The 19,830-nt window shown below is 39.0% G+C and overlaps 1 protein-coding gene across 1 annotated transcript; it reads right to left on the reverse strand.

Annotated features, from left to right (window-relative positions):
• Window positions 1–1,564: 1,564 nt before the first annotated feature.
• Window positions 1,565–9,567, reverse strand: PSMA1 (proteasome 20S subunit alpha 1; the record flags this gene model as incomplete). The annotated part of the gene is made up of 10 exons (XM_023928401.2): window positions 1,565–1,917; window positions 2,399–2,503; window positions 2,819–2,898; window positions 3,521–3,650; window positions 4,549–4,619; window positions 4,861–4,949; window positions 5,712–5,815; window positions 6,314–6,415; window positions 8,554–8,598; window positions 9,319–9,567. Coding segments are annotated over 10 exons (1,032 nt in total), but the record flags the coding sequence as incomplete, so codon positions are not given.
• Between the last annotated feature and the right edge of the window lie 10,263 nt (window positions 9,568–19,830).

A 19,830-nucleotide genomic window follows, 5' to 3' on the forward strand; every position in this document is an offset into this window, starting at 1 on the left:
TGCTCCCCAAAAGAACAAATAAAAAGCCCCAAAAACACATAAAACAACATCAACAAAAGAATCCTAACAAAGAACCAAACAAAAACCTAAAAAAAAACGAAACAAAAAACCCAAAAACAAAAAGTACAATAAAAGGGAGGTGGGAAATGGTAAAAAAGAAAGATAAATAAGAGGCCAAATAAATGGGTTGGAAAAAAATAGTTGGGGGAAATTACTAAGGAACTAGAAAATATATTACAGGAAATTAATAAAGAGGAGGGTACATGAATAAGTACCCTTATTCATTTACAGAGGGAGAGAAAATGGGGGGGTAAACCAGGGGAGAGAAGAAAACAATGGAGAGGAGAAACAAAGGGAGAGAAAAAAAACAATGGGAGGTGGAAAAACAAGGAGGGGGAAGCAAGGGGAAGGAAAGGAAGGAAAAAACCAAAGTGAAAATAAATAATTACAAGAAAAAAAAATAACAGTGAAAAATTAAGGGGAAAAATGAAAATGACTAATAGGGGGAAAATGAGTAAGGGGGGAAAAGAAATTAATAAAAAAAGGAGGAAATAAATTGAAAAAAATAATAAGGAAAAACTAAAATAACAATATATTTAGGAAAAATAAAAGCATCTTTGTTAGAAAAAAAGCTTTTTTAAGCTTTGCTTAAAAACCAAATACATAACCCTGGCATTACTATTTTGCTATTTTCATGGCTGAATTTCTTGTATGGGTTCCAGACAGTATTTAAAGCCTGTTCAAGCCAGTACCAGGATTTATTAATTTTTAATTAATACATATTAATAAACTATTAAGCTGCGAGTTCCAGGCCTTTGTTTTTTTTGAAGTACTGTGAGCAGGCTATCAGGTCCCATGTGGGTCCACCCCAGATGGTTGTTTCTGATCATTTTCAATCATTGGGGAGAACAATTATATTAGAATGATCCAACATTGAAAATGGTAAACAGCATCACAACCAGGATGCATCAATTCATTTGGCTTCTCTGGCACATGATCCTGAGGCAGTCACCGTTAGTCCCAAACTCTGTGGAATTCGGCTAAAATCCAAAGAGCACCAGGCATAGACCAAGCTGAAGGGACAAAGCCCTGGAGAACCTGTTCATCCAGCAGAGACTCCACAGTTCAGCTCACGAGACCTGTAATGGGAACTTCTGGCGGTTTTTTGTTACTCCAATTCAGCCCTCGGGGAGCTGGAAGTCCTGTTCTGCCCCAAGGCCGGCTGATGGCTCTAAAGAAACACTAACAGTTCTAAAAGAGCTGGGGTTGACCAAATCACCCCAAAAAACCTGACCACAAGCTGGTTGTCAACTTCATGCTGGTTCAGCCTCATAACCACAAATGCCTTTTCAGCTGGGACCAGCTGACACAGGGAAATGCTGTTCCCTGTTTGTTCTGTGACTATTTTATGGTTTCATAGGCATTTTAAGATCCTCCAAGTTCTATACAGCATACAAACACTCACTCTGACAAATGGTCAAACACACAATGGCACCTTGATATGACACTGGTATTTGTGAATAGTTGTTTTTTCGGACTAAAGAAAACCAAACTCACAGCAGAGTCCGAGAAAGTGATTTATTTCCACTTGTCCTTATGAGTTAAAGACAGTATCTTCTCTTTATAAAACAGTATCATGTACTATTTAGAAAATGGTTACACCTTTTTTGTCCAAGCAGTTACACCCAGATATGTCCTCCTGTCTATCTTTTAAGGATAGGTGGGCTGGTTGGTTTCCTTCTTTACAAGCAATCCTCAGAATGTAGCATCAGAAAACATATATAGGTGAAGATAAAGTTACCAGCAAATGGATAAATGTTCCTGGGTAATTATACATTAACAGAGGAACTCATCCACCAACTAGTGCTCCATCGGCTCCTCTGCCTTCTCCACGGTTTCTTCAACAGGCGGAACCGGCTTAGAGAGAGGCAAAAGAAATATTTTAGGAAGGAAGAAGACAACACTTGACAAATCAGCTTTACCCCCATTGGAGTACCATGAATGGTAAATGCAGCTCGTGTCAGCTAACAGCTCACAAATTACTGTTATCCAAATTAAGCACAAGTAGGACACAGTTGGTAATTAGGAGACTACAGAGGCATCTTGCAAAGGGCATGAGAAACACAGGCAACCACTTCTGTTGTTGAACAGTGAAAACTTGATCAGAGATGAGGAAAGAAGATGACATTGGAACAGCCTGGCATAAATCCAGCATAATTGATTTAATAAGCATCTGAGTTACCAGTTAAGATTATGCAGTGTTCATGTAGTACCTTCATATTTTAAAAACCGCCTTATTAAAACTCTGCTACAGTAGTAGAGTTAAATGTATTTTAAACATAATAGATCATATCTAATTACTGTCTTTCAACTATTTATTCATATCTCAACCCCTCACCTTTCTCTGTGGTCTCTCCTCAAGGCCTTCTAGGAATGGTGCTACATCATCATCATCATAGATGGTAAACTCCATGTCTTTGCCCACAATTCCAATGGAAACATTCTGTCAAGCAAAGGGTTGGAAGCAGTGAGAAGCATTTTCCTGCAATTAACTTTAGCTTTACAGCTTTCACTTACAAAAGCTACCATGTTTCAAAATCTTCTAAGTAAAGCCATTTAAGGGTTTCAATTTCTTTCATTTTGTTTAAATTTTTCAAAATTTCTCCAAACCGCCAATTTTCGTCTCATTTTGATTTTCAGTATTTTAAAACTATTCTCTACCAGTAATCAGCTTCCAAGCTTCAGTGCCAGCTATACTTCACAAGAATTTTGTCACAGTATTTTCAAGTAACTATGGCAAAGGAAAGCTAGTCCTTACCTTGGTGGTCAGATCCTGTTCAGCAGGAAGAGTCTCTCTCAGGGCTCGCAGTCCATGTTTAACTAGCTCATTTAGATTACCTTAAAATGGAATCAGAAAGACATTGACAAACTTTATGATATTACCTCTAGACACTCATTCCCCCTCTTCCTAATCCTAGCTGACAACTACAAAATCAGCTTGGTCAACTAGACTCCCAGAGCTCCTCTCTTTTCTGAGTAGAGTTGGTTGAGAAATCAGCCTTTCCCTATATTTGAGGTCAAGTGCATCTGTTTTGACCCCTGCCTTGCATTCAGTGATAGTCAAGTTTTTTTCCCCAAAGCAGGTTATTCATCATCATCACATACAAAAATAAATTCACCACTTTAAATGCAGTGCCTAAATACTTGTCCTGACATACTAACCCTGCTCTCCTATGGAAACAGCTACACTTTCCCTGGGTTAAAAAGGGTAGACGCTTTTTACATTTTTCACAGCTTTTCTGAGCACGCCTTCTCTTTCCATTAGATGTAAAAAACATCCACATATTAAGACATGAAAATCTCAACCATAATCTCTAAAATTTTGTCTTTGTGCAGATTTACAGTTACACCAAACTTGGCTCACAGAATTTGTCTTCATGTCACTAAATGCAGAAGGATGGAGAGGCAGCAGGAAATAAACTGCAGAATACCAGTGAGTGGAGAGACCTTCATTACTCACAGTCAGTGAACTCAGTCATGTGCCTCTCCAAGTAAGTTCTTGCTGATTGTGAACGAGCACCAATGGACATTGCTTTGCAGTCAAAATAGTTTGCAGAGGGACAAGTCTGGAAGATGTGAGGACCCATATCCTACGAAGAGAGAAGAAAATAATGTTAAACAAGTATATAAATTCACACCAACTCTGCTGCTGGAGCATGAAATTTTCTAAGAGTTTTGCTTCACACCTACATGTGTGCACAGAAACATGTTTTATATATATTTTATGTTGCTGATCATATATCCCTGTTCTTATGCAATTCCTTCAAAACTGTTGTTTAAAAAAACACAACAGTATTTAAGAAAACCCCAAAACCCTCTTTTTTTCTACTTTGTTCATGTGCAGATTTTAAATGAACAGGATGGCTGCCACAAGAAGGTGTTTCTTACTCTGTTCTACAAATTGCACTGTGCTTATGTATGCTCTCTACCTCATGGCTTGTAAAATGTAAAATAAAAATGTAACATTTGCTGTAAAATACCAGGTATTTTACACACACTCTGTCTTATCTACAAAAAAGTAAAAATTTGCTGTAGAGTAAACCACACCATCCAAAATGAAAAGCAATATCCTAATGTCCTCCAACCACCCTCATGTCAGCAATCTTGAGGACAGAGATTCTCTGTGTGCTGCATTAAGCAAAATGTTGTTGCCAAACAAGTGAGAGAGATGCCAACGGTGATTTCCACATCCTTTTTGTTTTTTTACTGGAAATCTTTAAAATAATAGTTTGTAAGCATCCAAAATCAATAGCAAAATACTTACATAAATCTCATTTTTGCACCTTAATAGCTAATCCTACCTACACTTACTGTTTAAACAAATTTCTGAGTTATGTTTTAGCGTAAGATACAGAAAATTGTTCACTTATTCAGAGAATTTTGACAAGTCTGCCTCTTCCACTTTCCCTCTCAACATCTATTTGTTGCATAAAGTTTCCCTAAGCACATTTTCTTGCAGATCAATAGCAGCTGGAGCACCTTACTCACATCATAGCCTGCGATCAGTAGTCCTACTCCATAGGGCCTCCTGCCGTAACGCTGAGTTGGAATCTGGGTTTCTTAAGAAAGCTAAGGAAACAATCTTAAAATTATATGATAATTACCCAAGAGTTTTCCTAAACCAAGCAGAGATGGACCAAAATGCATCCTTACATGATGCTCTCCAAAAGTATACACAAGCAGTGTGAACAAAGAACTGTCCAATGAAGTTTTTAAACTTTTAAGCTGTGATAGATGAAAGTCATTTTATGAAGGAGTAAAAAGCTACAAAAGCATAACAAGTGCATAAAAAAAGGATACTGCTTCCAATTAGTGACACTAGACGAGAAACTGGAAGAGGTCTATCAAACACAAATCTAGAATCCAAACATTCTTGACGCATGAAATTGCTAGGGAGCAAAAATAAAAATAAAAATTAAAAATTAAAATCAGTGCATAGATCAAAGACAGGATGAGGTTTTTTCTCAAGGCTTGTCTGTTAAGATAAGCATTTTTGTTTCAGCCTCTGCTCATTGAGAAAAAGGGTCAAAGGCTTTCCATGACTTCATTTCTGCATGACCTATCATTGCTATTAAGAAAGTTGACCACAGGTTTGATAAAGTATAAACTGGGTATTTCAGCCACACAAATGGAAAGAAGGTAGAGGTTCATGCAGGCAACAGATGGATCCTCTGGAAAAATGGCAAGGTTAAATGGTAACATTGCTTGGTAACACTGCAGCACTTAAAACTCATTTCAGAATTCCTTCCCCCCACTTCTGATCAAATTTGCTAAAAGCAAGCCCCCCACACAAACAGCACTGTATGTGTTTAATAACTTTCTCAAATGTGTGTACACAGAAGCAGCTGCCATTGAAAAAGAAGTGATGGAGTTTCTCAGACTGCTTGGAAACTCTATCACACTGAGGAAACCAGACAGGACTGTTTTACTTGTAACAAAACCAAAGAATAAAATTTTAGGCCAAACAAATGAGATTTCTGCCAACTAGTTAAAAACCTGCCAGAATTTCATGCTGAGGTCTTTGGCATAATACAACAAAGCAGCAATTCAAAACCAATCCTTAGCCAAGCAGAAAATGTCATTTGCAATAGTCTGAATGAACTTTCCCTCATTATTGCAGCACTGTGTATGTCAACAAGCAGGATACTCACCACAAGAGTCTTGCATCGGCAGTAAGTCCAGCAATTGAGATACCAATATGGTTGTCAACATACAGGATTTTTTTCTGATGAGCTGCCAGCTCAGACTGTGCTCTCTATGCATAAAAGGAGAAAGCTATGTGGCAAACTGAACAGTTGGCCAAGCACTGTGGAGAAATCTGCTAACATTTATAGCAAGAACTGAATATGATCATGAAACAATAAAAAAAAATTAAATTTATACACTTGATACAGAAGACAAGAAAAACCTAATCCCACTTCAGTTCTCTCAGAAAAAAGAAAGGACACTCACTCAAATTTTGGGAAAATAAAGGAATAGATTTACTGCTTAATCACAAATGAAAAGAAAAAAAAAAAAGGAAAAAAAAAGAGGAACACATCTGTTAAAGGAAAAAAATCTTCCACTAATTTCCTTCACCATTTTGTGAAGATCTGCTTTGCATGGGTACTGGAAATATTTCAGTACTCAAGCAAAGGGAACCTGCAATTGCATGTACATTTCATGTCTAATGATCCGCACAAAACTAATTTGCCAAACCAAAACTTTTCTACAAACATTATTGTCCCCACTGAGACCAGAGTTCAGAAGTTACCTTGAGAGCCACCAGGACAGCGTGTGTTTTCGACTTCAGCCCCACAGTAGCTGAGCCTTGTTTCACAGCTTCCATGGCATATTCTATTTGATGAATTCGGCCCTGCAAAACCAAGTCGAAGGTCGTCAATCCCTCTCTAGTTAATCCTCTGAATCAGTTTCCAGTGGGTTTGAATTTTCAGACCTTTATTCCCCACCCCAACAGGGACACTTACTGCACAACAGGTTAAATCAGAATGTAACTCAAAGACAGACAAAACTACCAGCTGAAGCTGGACACTTAACTTTTAATCGGGTTTGCTGAAGAAATGAGTCTTACACAATTGTTGTGTCTCACCAGCCATCCCCCAATAACTTCTGAACAAGTTATTGGCCAACTGCTGTCAAGTCTGAAACAGGAGTAGAAGTCTCAAAGAAAACAAAGTCCCTACAAGTTCTGCAGAGGTGGCCAGGAGTTTTAATGTCCATTTAACAGAACCACTGAGGGTTTTCCCATTTTCAGGACTCCAGCCCATGTCAGACAGCAAACATGGGCACTCCTATCCTGCAAGCACAGACACCACGGAGCTGCATCCCACCAGCTGGGAAGGAGGGGAATTGCAGTCGCTGTCGTGGTGAATGTGCAAGGAATGATCTACAGGATACCACCTTCCCCATGGCTTGTTGGGGATTGCTGGCATAAGGGTCTTTATTTAGGTCTCCTAGAAAGACCCTAATGTTGAATTTCATCCCGTTATAACTGGAATTTCAATAACACAGGATATTTCCTGCCCAAGAGCAGCACTGAATAGCTGTGACCTGTGCAACACAAATTTGTCAGCTGTCAGGAATGACATGCAAGATTAAAAATGTGAAACCACTTTGAGCTCTTAAATCTTCTATTTCCTTTTCTTTATTACCATACTCAAGAACATCTCCCAGTAAAGTATACTTTGCTCCTGTATTAACAGTGCCAAAAACTATTATGGCATCACATCACTGCCTCACCTACAAGAATGGATGGAGTAGTACTTGCAGCACAGTAGCAATTTGAAATGTCTTTTTTTAGAGAAAACCAACCCTTTTAATATTTTCAAGGCAATTTAAGAAAAAACAAAAAAACTTGTGCTGTCTATGATTTTGCAGTATCTGGTAAAAGTCTTAAGAGAACGTTATAGTTTTAAAAGTAACTTTTAAAGTAACAGATGAGATTAAAAAAATAAAGTTTGTGATACAGAACCTGCCAGAGAAACATAATCATTAAGAAGGATGAAAACAGTTCAAAGGCACCTACACCTATCATGGTATTGACTGAAAGGAAAAGGGAAATATTCAAGGTTGTCTTCATGGAGAATGGAAAGAACAGTCTCTGCTGCACTGTATGGAAAATGTATCTCACATGCAATAGTACTACATGATGAAGAATTTCAGTAGTGACACAAACCCACAAACTAATAATACATTAGCTTGAGACTAATACAATTTATTTGCTACCTGCATTTAAAATAAATCTCTAGTTTTGCTGAATAAATAAACAAATCTTTTTCCAAGGCTCTGGTTTTCTATAAGCATTCAGTCTTAAAATATCCATAATGAGAGAAGAGGCAATATTAAATACCTCAGCTGACAGTGGCTTTTAAAATTCCAGAATATTTATTTTCAAAACAACTTGTGTAAGTTTCATGTTTTCAGTAACAATGTACAGTGTGAAACTGATACAGAGATAATAAAATTTCAAATTCAAATGCAAATCTCACTTGAATCTCCCAATTATAAACTAGTTATTTTCCCATATTATATAGTGGTCAGGAGAGAAAGACCTAACAACAGCCTAACATTGGCAAGATTGAAACTGTTTCATGCTTTGTATACCCTACTTACCAACTTATCGCAGCTCTCTAAAGGGATCATAAAGTCATGGAACGGTTTGGGCTGGAAGGGTCCTTTACAGATCATCTAGTCCAACCACCCAAAGGTGACAGCATCTCTGTTGTACCTCACAGGTACATTTCAAAACAACTGCCTTAAGCACCTGGAGGGGGCAAGGCCCAGGAAAACACCACTCGGGTTCATACACCAACAGACAGGGATGTGCTGAGGGCTTTCTGGACACCTACAGCCTACAAAGGGAAAGGGGAGCAGCCTGCGGGAAGGTTCAGGCACCTGAACACAACCTTTGTGACTTCTGACCATTGCTGTGCGGTGGAGAAAAACCAAAAAGCGTTTTAAAACTCCAGTGAGCAAGTGCATAAAGGTTTTTACCTGCGGGCTCCAAACTGTGACATCATTGTCATACTGGTTGCGAAACTGGAATGAACAAAATAAAACTCATTAGTATCCCTAATATGCTAAAAGACTGTTCCTGGAGGAAGCCCTGGTTGTTTCCACAGAATCCCAGCACTACATAATCCCAGAATCAATAAGGTTGGAAAGATGTCTGATACATGGAGGCCAATCTGTGACTGAACACCACTCTGTTAACTAGACCACTGGGTGCCACATCCAGTCTCCCTAAACACCTTCAGGGATGGTGACTCCACCACCTCTCTGGGCAGCCCATTCCAATAATCACCTTTTCTGTAAATAAGTTCTTGTTTTGTTAAACTCCTTTTGTCAAGCTGTTAGTTGGAAGGGACCTCTGGAAATCATTCAGTCCAACTCCCCACCAAGGCAGGGTCACCTCCAGCAGGTGACACAGGAACACAATCAGGGGGGTTTGAATGTCTCCAGAGAGGGAGATTCCATGATCTCCCTGGGCAGCTGATCCTGCGCTCTGACACCCTCAGTGTAAGAAAGTTTTTCCTCGTGTTTAGGTGAAACTCCTGATGTTTCAGTTCACGGCCACTGCTCCTCGTCCTGTCCCTGGGCACCGCTGAAAAGGCTGTGGCACCACGCTCTCAGCTCGCCTTTGAGGTATCTGTGCGCACTGAGATCCCCTCTCAGCCTTCTCTCCTCCAGACTGAACAGGCCCGGCTCCCGCAGTCCCCTCGTAACACAGAGGCTTCAGACCGCCGCAGAGATATTTACATGGCTCCTCACAGGGCCTCGGAAGTCTCTGTCCCAGGACCGAAGCAGGGCCCGCTCCCCGCTCCCATTTATTTCCACGCCGGCAGCGAGGCCCAGTCCCGCCCGCGGCCCCGCGTGGCCCGGGAACTGCTTACTCACGGGCCCGCTCCCTCCCGCCCGCTCTCCCGGCTCCCCCGTGCCGGCTGGGCAGGCCGGGCGGGCGGCGGGGGTCCCTTGTCCCGGGCCGTGTCCCCTGTCCCGGCCCGGCGCCCCTCACCATCCTCCTGCTTCCCGGCGGCGGCGGCGGCTCCGGGCGGCGCGGGCTGGGGAGCGCTCCGGGATGGGAGCGGGCAGGCGGCGCCAGTCGCGCCCCGAGTCATCGATGCGCCGCGCCTGCGCACTGCCTCTGAGGGGGCGGCGGCTCCTCCGACGCCGATTTAAATTACCTGAATTGTTTTGTTATTTTTAAAGCTTTCCGATGAATGAAAAAGTTTATTTGGTTTGGAAACTACTTCCTTTCCTCGCCGTTTTTGTGTGGGATCAGGATATAGAACTATGTTATTGAGCGAGCTGAACGGCTTTCAGGCCTCACGGGGCTTGCAGTAAATATTCCCGAGCCTCTCCTCTAATGCCATTCCCCAATAACTTCCTCCAGCACCGAGGGACTCCCTAAAGTTCCATTTACTCCTCCTACGGTACCAGAACAACACACAAGACATTTCCTCTCGTTTTGACAACACCGCGTTAGTTTTGATAGAGCGCTAAAGCACGCCAAGCCTCCCCATTGTTCCGTAGGTGTACAGAGAGTCATGTCAGCAGCCACGACTTCAGCGATAAAAAGACAAGGTTGTAAAACTTCACGGAGAATATTGTTAAAAGCCGCAGAAATTAAGAACTTCTGGAAGCCGTACGAACTGCTGTAGGTTTATTAAATTAACCACCGAAATATTTTCCCGAATATATTCTCTTTCTTAGGAGAATAAGACAAAACATAGCCGACCTCACCAGATGTCCAGCTATTAAAAATTTATTCTAAAGCCACCGTGTTGGTGTTAGGTGGCGGCAGGAAGGGTGGCAGGGCACGGAGTTCCTGCTGCTGCAGCACAGCTGCTCCGTATTCCCAAGGCGGCCGTAGGAGAGGATGCCGGAGGCAGGAATAATCTCTCCAGCGGGGAAACGCTTACCGTGGGAGGAAGTCATTCACTTCCTTCTGGATGCTCCTTCTTGCCCTTTAGGCTCCGGACGAGACCTCTGCAGGCAGGGCGAAAGGCAGAGGGTTGGAGGTGTATTTCTGATTTCATCTCAGTGTGCTGCTGTTAAAGAGCACCCAGCCCATTCCTCAGCGAAGCGCTTGAACTGAGGGTGTACTGCGTCGATTCAGGAGGTGAGAAAGGCAAAATGAACAAGGCAGAATCAAATACCTCTTTTGCAGATCACAAAAGCATCACACCAGAAAGGAAGTATTTTGCACATATTACAAATATAATTGCAGAGCGAAAAAGGGAATGACGAACAGTAATAAATATATTACATCGAGACATCAAAATATAAAAGAGTACAGGACTGAAAAGTAAAGCTAAAACTATCCTCACATTTAAATGAACTACTTATTAAAAATCCAAGTTAGCATAATATAGTATTTTCCCCCTTTTAGTTTCACAGCTGGCAACCTGATAACCAGGATGACTTCAGAGTGATGCATACACAATTGCTAGCTCCATGAAAACAAGTTCAGTGCTCAGTAATGTCCAAATTAAATGTAAGGAATGATTAGGAAGTAGAACATAAAGCATTGCTGTGCCACTGTATAAATCCATTCTGTATCTGACACCACTGAACACTGGCCATGACTCTTGTTTCCCACCTTGAAATGATGTGGCACTGGGAAAAGTAAAAAGAAGCATCCAAATTATGGAATAGCTTCATATAAAGGATGACAGTAAGGAGTAGAAGTCCTCAGTCTAAATAACAGATAAATGAAGAAAGGCTTTGAACTCTTGCCAAATCACAGCTGGCACAGAGATTCTGAATAGATTCAATGCTTCTCTCTGTCCTGCAGCTCTGGCACAAGGTGTCATTAAATGCAGCAGGTTCAAGCCAAGCCAAGGGAATACTTCTGAGTCCTGTCATACCTGTGCTGTGGAAACCTCTGCACCTGAACACATCATGGTCTTTTCAGTCACGTATTGAGAGAGCAATTGGACAAATTCACAGACCAAACAACTTTCCAAGCCACCAATGCTGTTGCTACAATGTTTGAGCTAAGTGCAGCAGTGAAAGCACAGCTAACCTAAAACATGCATATACAGTCTCACGAGAAACTAATGAGCCTGTTTTATTCTATGCTGTGTTTCCAGCAGAGTTATAAACAGCATCTGACATCTGAGCGATGACAGGCATTGCTCTGCAGAGATTAATGTACAGCAACTGAAAGGCAAGGCCATTATGCCTCCGCTTCTGCTGATTCACGAGAGGAAACAACATTCCTGCAAGTCCCCTTTTGGGATACCACTCACCATCAGCCCACATTAACCCCTGTGTGCTATGCTCCTGTAGTTAGATGGAGTTTTTTGGCAAAAGACTGGCTCGTCTGAGGTCAGCGGTAACACTCTGGGAGCACTCCCAGGGGCTGCACGTTGTGCTGCTTAGGCACAGCAGACTGCCAAAGGAGAAGAAAGAAAACTGCTGTGCCAGAGTAAGAGACAGACTGAATGAAGGCAGAGCCTCCATCCCCTTGGAGAAGGGGAAGGATAGATCCCAGAGAGATCAGAGCCACTCCTCTCAGATGCACAAGTGGTTGCCCACAAATAGCAGTGCTGTCATAATGCATTCAAGACTGAGCATTTTGACTAAGTTATTTTGAGAACTGTCTTACTGCCTTGACAATGTGAACAACACATATTTGGATTCAATACAGGTAAGAGATTTGCTTCATTAAAAGACATATGGTGACAAGACTACTTAATTAGAAGCCTCGGAGTATGACATGCGTAATATTTGATGACATTTTCATCAAGTAGGTTAAGGCTAAAAATAAAAATTTGACAGCTGCTAAAAGTGTACATACTTGTCTTTAGAATAATTTAAAGATGATCTCAGTTCTTACAAGGAAAAAAAAATCTATCATTTCATATTAATTCTGAAATAGGAAAAACAACCTCTCTATATAAATTATACCAGATTTCTTTCCTGTTCTTTTGCAGGCACATTAGTAGAGGTGCAGACATTTCAGTCTCTATGACAAACTTTCATTCATGTTGCCAAAGGCATTTTTTACCATTTTTAAAGTACTGACCAATTTAAATCACTGGAATATTTTGTCACGAAAGATATTAACTACGCGCATTTTAAAGTCTTCTCCTAACTTTTTTTAATCCATAGCTTTTGTGGACTGACGTCAGTTGACCTTTTCAGGACAGGCCTACAGGGCAACTAACCTTGCTTGATCATCAGAGCTGGCTAGGAAAGACCAGGGAATGCTGAAAGCAGGCTTAAATAATCCCTGTGGAAAGAGAACTGCAGGAAAGAGTCCGGCTCTTTCTGTCCAGTTCTGGAACAAACAAGGACACGAGGTTCAACACAGCAGAGCTGTTATAGCATATCCTGGAAATACTTTTTATTTGTAGGTTCTTGTTTGAATAGTACAAAAATGTATTTAGAGATAAATTCAGATGGGTATTATTGCTTGTTATTTCTTGGACCTGAAATTCATTTCCTCACTCTGAGTGAGGAAGAGTTTCTGTATAATATGCTTTTATTGTGCAAGAAAAATGTATTTTGAGTCATAAATTGCTTCCTAGCCTAGAAGTTATGATTTAAACAGCACACATAGAATTTTCTGAGTCATCAAAATACAACGGAAGAATTATTATCATAATTTATGGAGAATTATGAAAAATATTGTTGCAGTTATCAGAAAATCTGCTAAGCTTTTCATTTCAATGAAAAAGAATGTCAGTTATTAAGTCTGGATAAAAGACCCATTTCAGTGGGCATATAGCTGCATAAGCTCTTCCAAATATATTAACTGCTCTATTGATTCATATTGTTGGAACTCTTTTTGAGTATACCTGAATCAAAACCAAAGCGTCATCAAACCTTCAGCAGTGGATATACAGAGATTTGAGACAGATTGGTGAAGAGTCACAAATAAGCAGGTTCAAAATTTCCCCCCATGAAAGAGTCATCACAGATAGGAAGTAACAGCGTGGCACAGAAATAAAGCCATGAGACCACTAATGGATCCCATTTCCTTACCACCGACATTGTTGTCATATTAAATTAATGACTAGACAAAGTATTACCTTCTTACTTATGCATTTATATGCCATAAATATTTTACAATGAGTGCTTATATGTAGATCACGCAATAAAATGTTCACAATATTTTTGCCACATCTACTGGTGCCAAAAACTTCTGCTTGAAAAATGGAAAGACATTCACATACAGAAACAAATTTTCCGGAGGATATTAAACTGAAATTAAAAAAAAAAAAAATTAACAAAAAATAAAGAGACAGAGTGAAAAGGCCAAAGACCCTAGGAATGACGTACTATCCATGGCAAAGCATTAAGGATTTATTTGACACTTCTCTTTACAGGCATTTCCAAGTTCTGTGGGAGAGTTAAACATTGTAATAGTCAGTTACTGTTTAGGCAATGGTTCTGGTATTTGTAGACCACATTTTTTAAAAAGTGACTCAGCCTATTCTTACTCTGAATTCAGTTTTTGATTAGGAAAGACAACAATAGAGAATTAATATGCAGGAAAAATAGATGTTTGAGTAGGCTTTAGTCTTAAAAATCCTGCTGTCATCAGCCAGTTTTATTTTTTTTACTTTTTGCCAAGCTCCCAATTTTGCTACATGGATTTTAACAACTTTGCTGTCATGCATATCCCAGCTTTCATAGAACAAATTTTGTTTGGCACTGTCATCCTCATTGCATGTATTTCTAAACTAGCAACAATGCAAGCAGAAATTTAAGCCTGTCCTGACAAATGCGAGAGAGCTTCTGGCACTGCTGTGTCCGTTGTCTGCGATAATTCTGACAGATCACAGAGCTCAGACACTGCATCACACATGCTTAAATTATGAAAAAATTCCATTGATGTAAGGATAATTCTAAAGCCAGAGTATTTGGCACAACCCTTGACTTCTATGCCAGGTCCTTGGGAGGATTCAGTGATGGGCCAAAAGGGCTCTAAATTAATTCCAGGCCACCTTGATGTAACCCTGCCTTCAATGTAGTGAATGAGTATCTAAAAAGGTCTGCATTAGTTATTAGTATATCACTATAGAGTCACACATCTGCACATCTGCTTTGGATTTTAAGAAGTATGTATCAAATAAATTTGTGACTACAGATGTCTCATTCACAACAGATTCCATGGCATGAAAATATTTTTAAGCTGTGTTTATCACATCATTAAGCAAACAGGAATAATGATTATTCAGAAAAAAGTTGTTACCAAGTTAAAGGTTTCATACTTGGAGCTCAGATATGAAAAAAAAAATAAAAATAATAGACTGTAAAGTCAGAAGACTAATCCTGCATTTATATAGACCCTTTCAACTGTGTTATAATACTTAATAAACACAGGAAGATGTTTTCCAGATTGGAAATTGAATACATGCCTTAGGATTTTGAAGGGACCAGTGATAGACACTATCAATTTTTTGTTATGCAATTCAAAATGCATTACAGCAATACAATTACCAGAAAGCCCTGGACACCTTCTTGCCTCACAGTGAGCAGTGAATATGAATGGATTTGTATTTCTTTTTGTATTGCACAAAATCACATGGGTGAAAGTTATAAAATAATCTCTTCTCAAACAGAACACTCCTTTTATCGAATTCTGTATTCTCACTATTACCTTTACACAATACGCAGCACGTTATCTAGATTAGTTTCAGACAAAAATACTCTTCTTACCACTAAAGCAAAACAGTAAGTTAATTTGTTTAGGATCTTATTTAGAAAATCACTTATTCAATGTAATTTGAAGCATTCCCTGGTGCTGCTTCCCTATCAATAATAACCAAGCTTCATCGTGTATGTAGCTTGCCCTTTCATATTGAAGCTTTTTTCTAAAGTGACATCAGTATATATTTCTAATACAAATCAGACTCATGAATCATTTCTTCAGAATATATTGAACCTGGGTTTTAAAATCCAGTTTCTGGGTTACACTGGTTAGGGCATTACCAATTTTTTTTTTAATGACATACTTCAGTATAGCCACAGTTTTACTGAGATCTTGAACATGTAGTCGATACTGCCAAATCTAAAACAAATTAGGAAAGTATATTAAATATTTTTTATATCTGCTTTTATTGAAAGCTGACAGTTACATGATTAAATCTCCAAAGTCCGTGTCATAAGATCTGCCTAATGAATCTAAATACTGAGTATCACCCACCAGCAACATATTTGTGAATGATCTTCTGGGTTTTGGCCTAAATCTGATTAGACACAAAGAAGGAAAGAAATTTAAAAATATGTCAGGAATTGGTATAACAACTTCACTATGCATATTTATATTTTCACAAAGTTTTTAGTAACACAGCATTGTGCAATTGTAGTATACCAGTAAAATGACAGCAGTACTTCATTCTTAAGTGTGGTTTATCTCTCCTTTAGCAGACTTTTGAGCATTGGTTAGAAATTGATCAACTTTCTCTGGTTCCAGTCAGGGACGAACTCATTATACACTCAATTCTGCAAAGTGAAGCGAATGTGAATTTCAGAGAATGTTTCTCAGCTCTTAATCTGCACTGCTGCATAAGCATTATCACTGTTTTAAGGTCTTTTCTTGAAATAGTTGATAACTTTTTTAACATGTATCTATCTTTGTATGTGTGCTTCCATACTTTTTCTTTCTTAATGCATACTCTTCTAAGGATAGGCTGGGTGATGAGGGATCTGTGATGAACATTCACAGATAATTCTAAGTTCAAGTGACATTTCTGACCACTCCAAATTGTTGAGAAACAGAAGAAACAACTATGATATTCAAAACCTACTTGAAAACTAGCAGATAAATGAGAAAAATGTATTAACAAACCCTACAAGATACAATTACTATTGTAGCAACAAAACCAAGGAGAGGACTAGCCTGGAAGAGTAGTGCTAGAAGAGCAGTCAAATAGATTGGGCTGATATAGGAATCCAGCACCATCCAGGAAACAGAGCAGAATTCCTGAAAAGGAGGACAAGGAAAAGAACACAGTCTTTCCTGTGTGTCTACTTGGCAAAATACATTTGGTTTTTACTTGTTCTTCTATTAATTATGGTATTTCTCTGAAGAGAAAAAGCAATCACTCTGGGCAGTTTATAAGAAAAAGGGACACGAATAAATTTGTCTCCTTTAACAATTCATTACAAAAGAATCTGGAAGCCACTCTGGAGTAAAAAGACTGGCATATCCATGGGAAGAGTATGTCTTGGTTAACCACATTCCTTGTAGAAAAGTCTCAAGAACATTGGCATGGACTTCCTGCATGTGATATGGATGCTTGACTGACCTGATCTGTTTCCCAGCTCATTCAAGAACCCGGGCAGATCACTAGCAAATGTGTCTGACACCTGATATATTTACTTCTGGAGCAGACAGCATTCATTCCTTTCCATCTCAAGTCTCTCAGGCACAGCTTCTAGCCAAGGAAGCAAGAGTCTGCCACAAAGGCCTGGGAGAATGGATAGTTAGAACATTCAAATAATAAAGCTCCTCAGACTCATCCATGAAAATGTCTATGCTTTAAAAAAAGACAAAACCTGACTAAACAACCAGTAGAGAAGTAAGTAATTTCCTATCACTTCTGCTTACTTCTGGTATGATGTTCCAGCTCACCCCCCTTGGTGGACTGCAGTGCTCCTTTGGAAAGGATGCTCAAGAATCTTTCTTTATAATGGCTTTATTCTTCCTGGAAACACAGAAGCCAAGAAAATTGCCTAAGAAATAAGGGGGCATTGAAAGCACAGACTGCTGTCCCTGCTGCGTCAAGTGAGGCTTGCAGGATTGTTCTAGATGATATATGACCCTCAATAATTGGAGTGTCAAACTTCTGGCAAAAATCTTTAGGCAGTAATCTGATAAAGGTCACCAGATGGTCAAAGATCGTGTTGATATAGTTTGAGAAGCACATAAGGTGGTTCCAAATGTGGAACTGAGATGAGGCTGAAGAGTCCAGTCTTTTATGGAGCACAAGTAACTCCTGAGTTTTTAGAGAAGCAGCCTTGGAAAGTACTTTTGATACTCTGAGGGGAGCTGAAGATGTTGGTCACAGGGAAATCTTTTCTATAAACTGCATAATAACTGGAAATAGGCTGTTTTAGGGCTCTCTGGAAAACAGGTAGTGTGATGTTGCAGGTCTTACAGGCTTCTCCAGTTGCCACAATGGTCATGGAACTCACACACTGCTATGGTCTCATTCAGGAATCAGAGACCCAGGTATGGGGTTTTGTCTTTGGAGTACTGCTCTTTCTCAATCTGATTGAAACAAAATACTCAGAAGCAATTCTCTAGTTGTGTTGGTGGGATAATAAGGTATTTTGGTCCTATATATATATTATATATCCTATAATAAGATATTTGGTCCTGAAGAACCCAAAAACCTAATTAACAAATGCTCATGACACTAGTGCTAATGATCTCAGTGGGTATAAAGTGGAAGTTGCCAAGGAATATTGGCTATCATTGTAAAGGGAATGATCATCTGAGATTACAAAAAATTGCCAAGATCAATACACCTCTCAGGACCCCAGAGCAGAACACAAACAAAATAGACTAAAAAACCCCCTAAGCTCTAAGAAAACTGAAAAACTTTCCAGGTTGGGAGCCAGAATTCCACAGTGTATGGAATGGGGAATCATTTTGATTCAGTGGACAACTCAATTCGACTCAATTTGTAGAAATAGGTTTGTGCTTATTGTCCTATTGTCATTAAGCAGGGGGCTGATACTTGTGGCCTCCCCTGCTGCCATCAGTAAGATTATCTGGCCTGGTACAGAAAAGGCCCTCAGGGTGAACAGAAACAGATCAGCTGACAAGGAGAGTATGGAATATTTGCCTTACTCAAAAAAAGTGTCTTTAGCTTATTCCTAATCATCAAGAAAGCTTTTTAAGGTGTGAGCTCTTCAAGTTGTATAGCCTACGTATGGAAAAACAAAGTGAAAAGGAGGGGAGATAAAGGTGGGGAATGAAGAAAAACAGATGGCAGGTTTCTTATCAGAACAAAGAGCTTTTGACTCTTGCAACATATTGTTTGTATTCCATATCTAAAAATTTTACATTTGCATTTGTGAACTATTCCTGGTGATTTAGCAGTTAAAAATACATGGGAAGTATCCCATTCTACTGGTTAAGGTTTACATAAGTTAAACTTCTGCAGGCCATTTTGTCACTTAATACAAACTTTTCAAGTAACTTGAAAAACTTGGCCTGACTTCGCAAACATCTTCAAAACCATCTAAATTATAAAAATGGTTTATCCATGTTTCATGTTAATACAAACCAAAAACTAAATGTGTTTGTGGATGCTGCTGTGGCAACTGGAACCTTATTACCTTCCACATAGTAATCAATTATATACTCCTTTCACTTATGTCCCAGGTCAATATATTCCTGTATCTACTATAAAAACAAAGACTTTTAGCTAGACCTCTCAGAAGCATGATTATAGATAATTATTGTCCAAAGCCTGAGTATAAAATATACATATTAAATATTAAATATATAATAATAAATATTAAATAGAAAATATACATATACATATACATATACATATACATATACATATACATATACATATACATATACATATACATATACATATACATATTAAAGCAGTAGTCCTGCCTAGCTTCTCTAAGGCATTTTTACTTTGCTAGGCAGTAAAGAATCAGGCCTCTCAACTCAAAAAGCTGAAAATTACTTGGTTATTTTAATTTACATGCCAGATTAATGTATTTTACAGCTATTCAAAGTTTTTCTGTTCAGAAATATGTTAATGTCACCATTAGATTTGGTACAGACCTGTTTGTGGAGGAGACCTGACTTAGGAGGTAACTAAATAGGTTACATCTCAGAATTTCAATTAACACCATAACTGTCTTATGTACCTTTTAACAAATCCTAAACTATTGAGTCTGGACAAGTGGTTTTTTTCTTCTAATATATCAGAAAGCACTGAAAATTTAACTGAACTTTTCCTTAAAACTAGAATGCTGTTTTCCTTCTTCCCTCCACTCCTTTCAGAACTCCCATAATAAAATGCATCAATCATGGCAAGGGGACACAGTAATAAATAAAAACAAAACTAAATGTTTGTGTAGCTGATGTATTCCTTGCTTTCATCATTAAAAACAACAAGTATTTAATATTTAAATGATCAGTACCACTTAAACAACTTCACAGTAAAAAATCAAGGCCAAAACTGAAGATCATAAAACCTTGTTTAGACCCAAATGTTAACAGCACCACCTGACATGTGATGATCTCTTTTTAATACAAAAGTGCTTTAGAATTAA

This window comes from Cyanistes caeruleus, chromosome 6 (genome assembly GCF_971803275.1).
Source record: "Cyanistes caeruleus chromosome 6, bCyaCae1.hap1.1, whole genome shotgun sequence".
Taxonomy (NCBI): Eukaryota; Metazoa; Chordata; class Aves; order Passeriformes; family Paridae; genus Cyanistes; species Cyanistes caeruleus.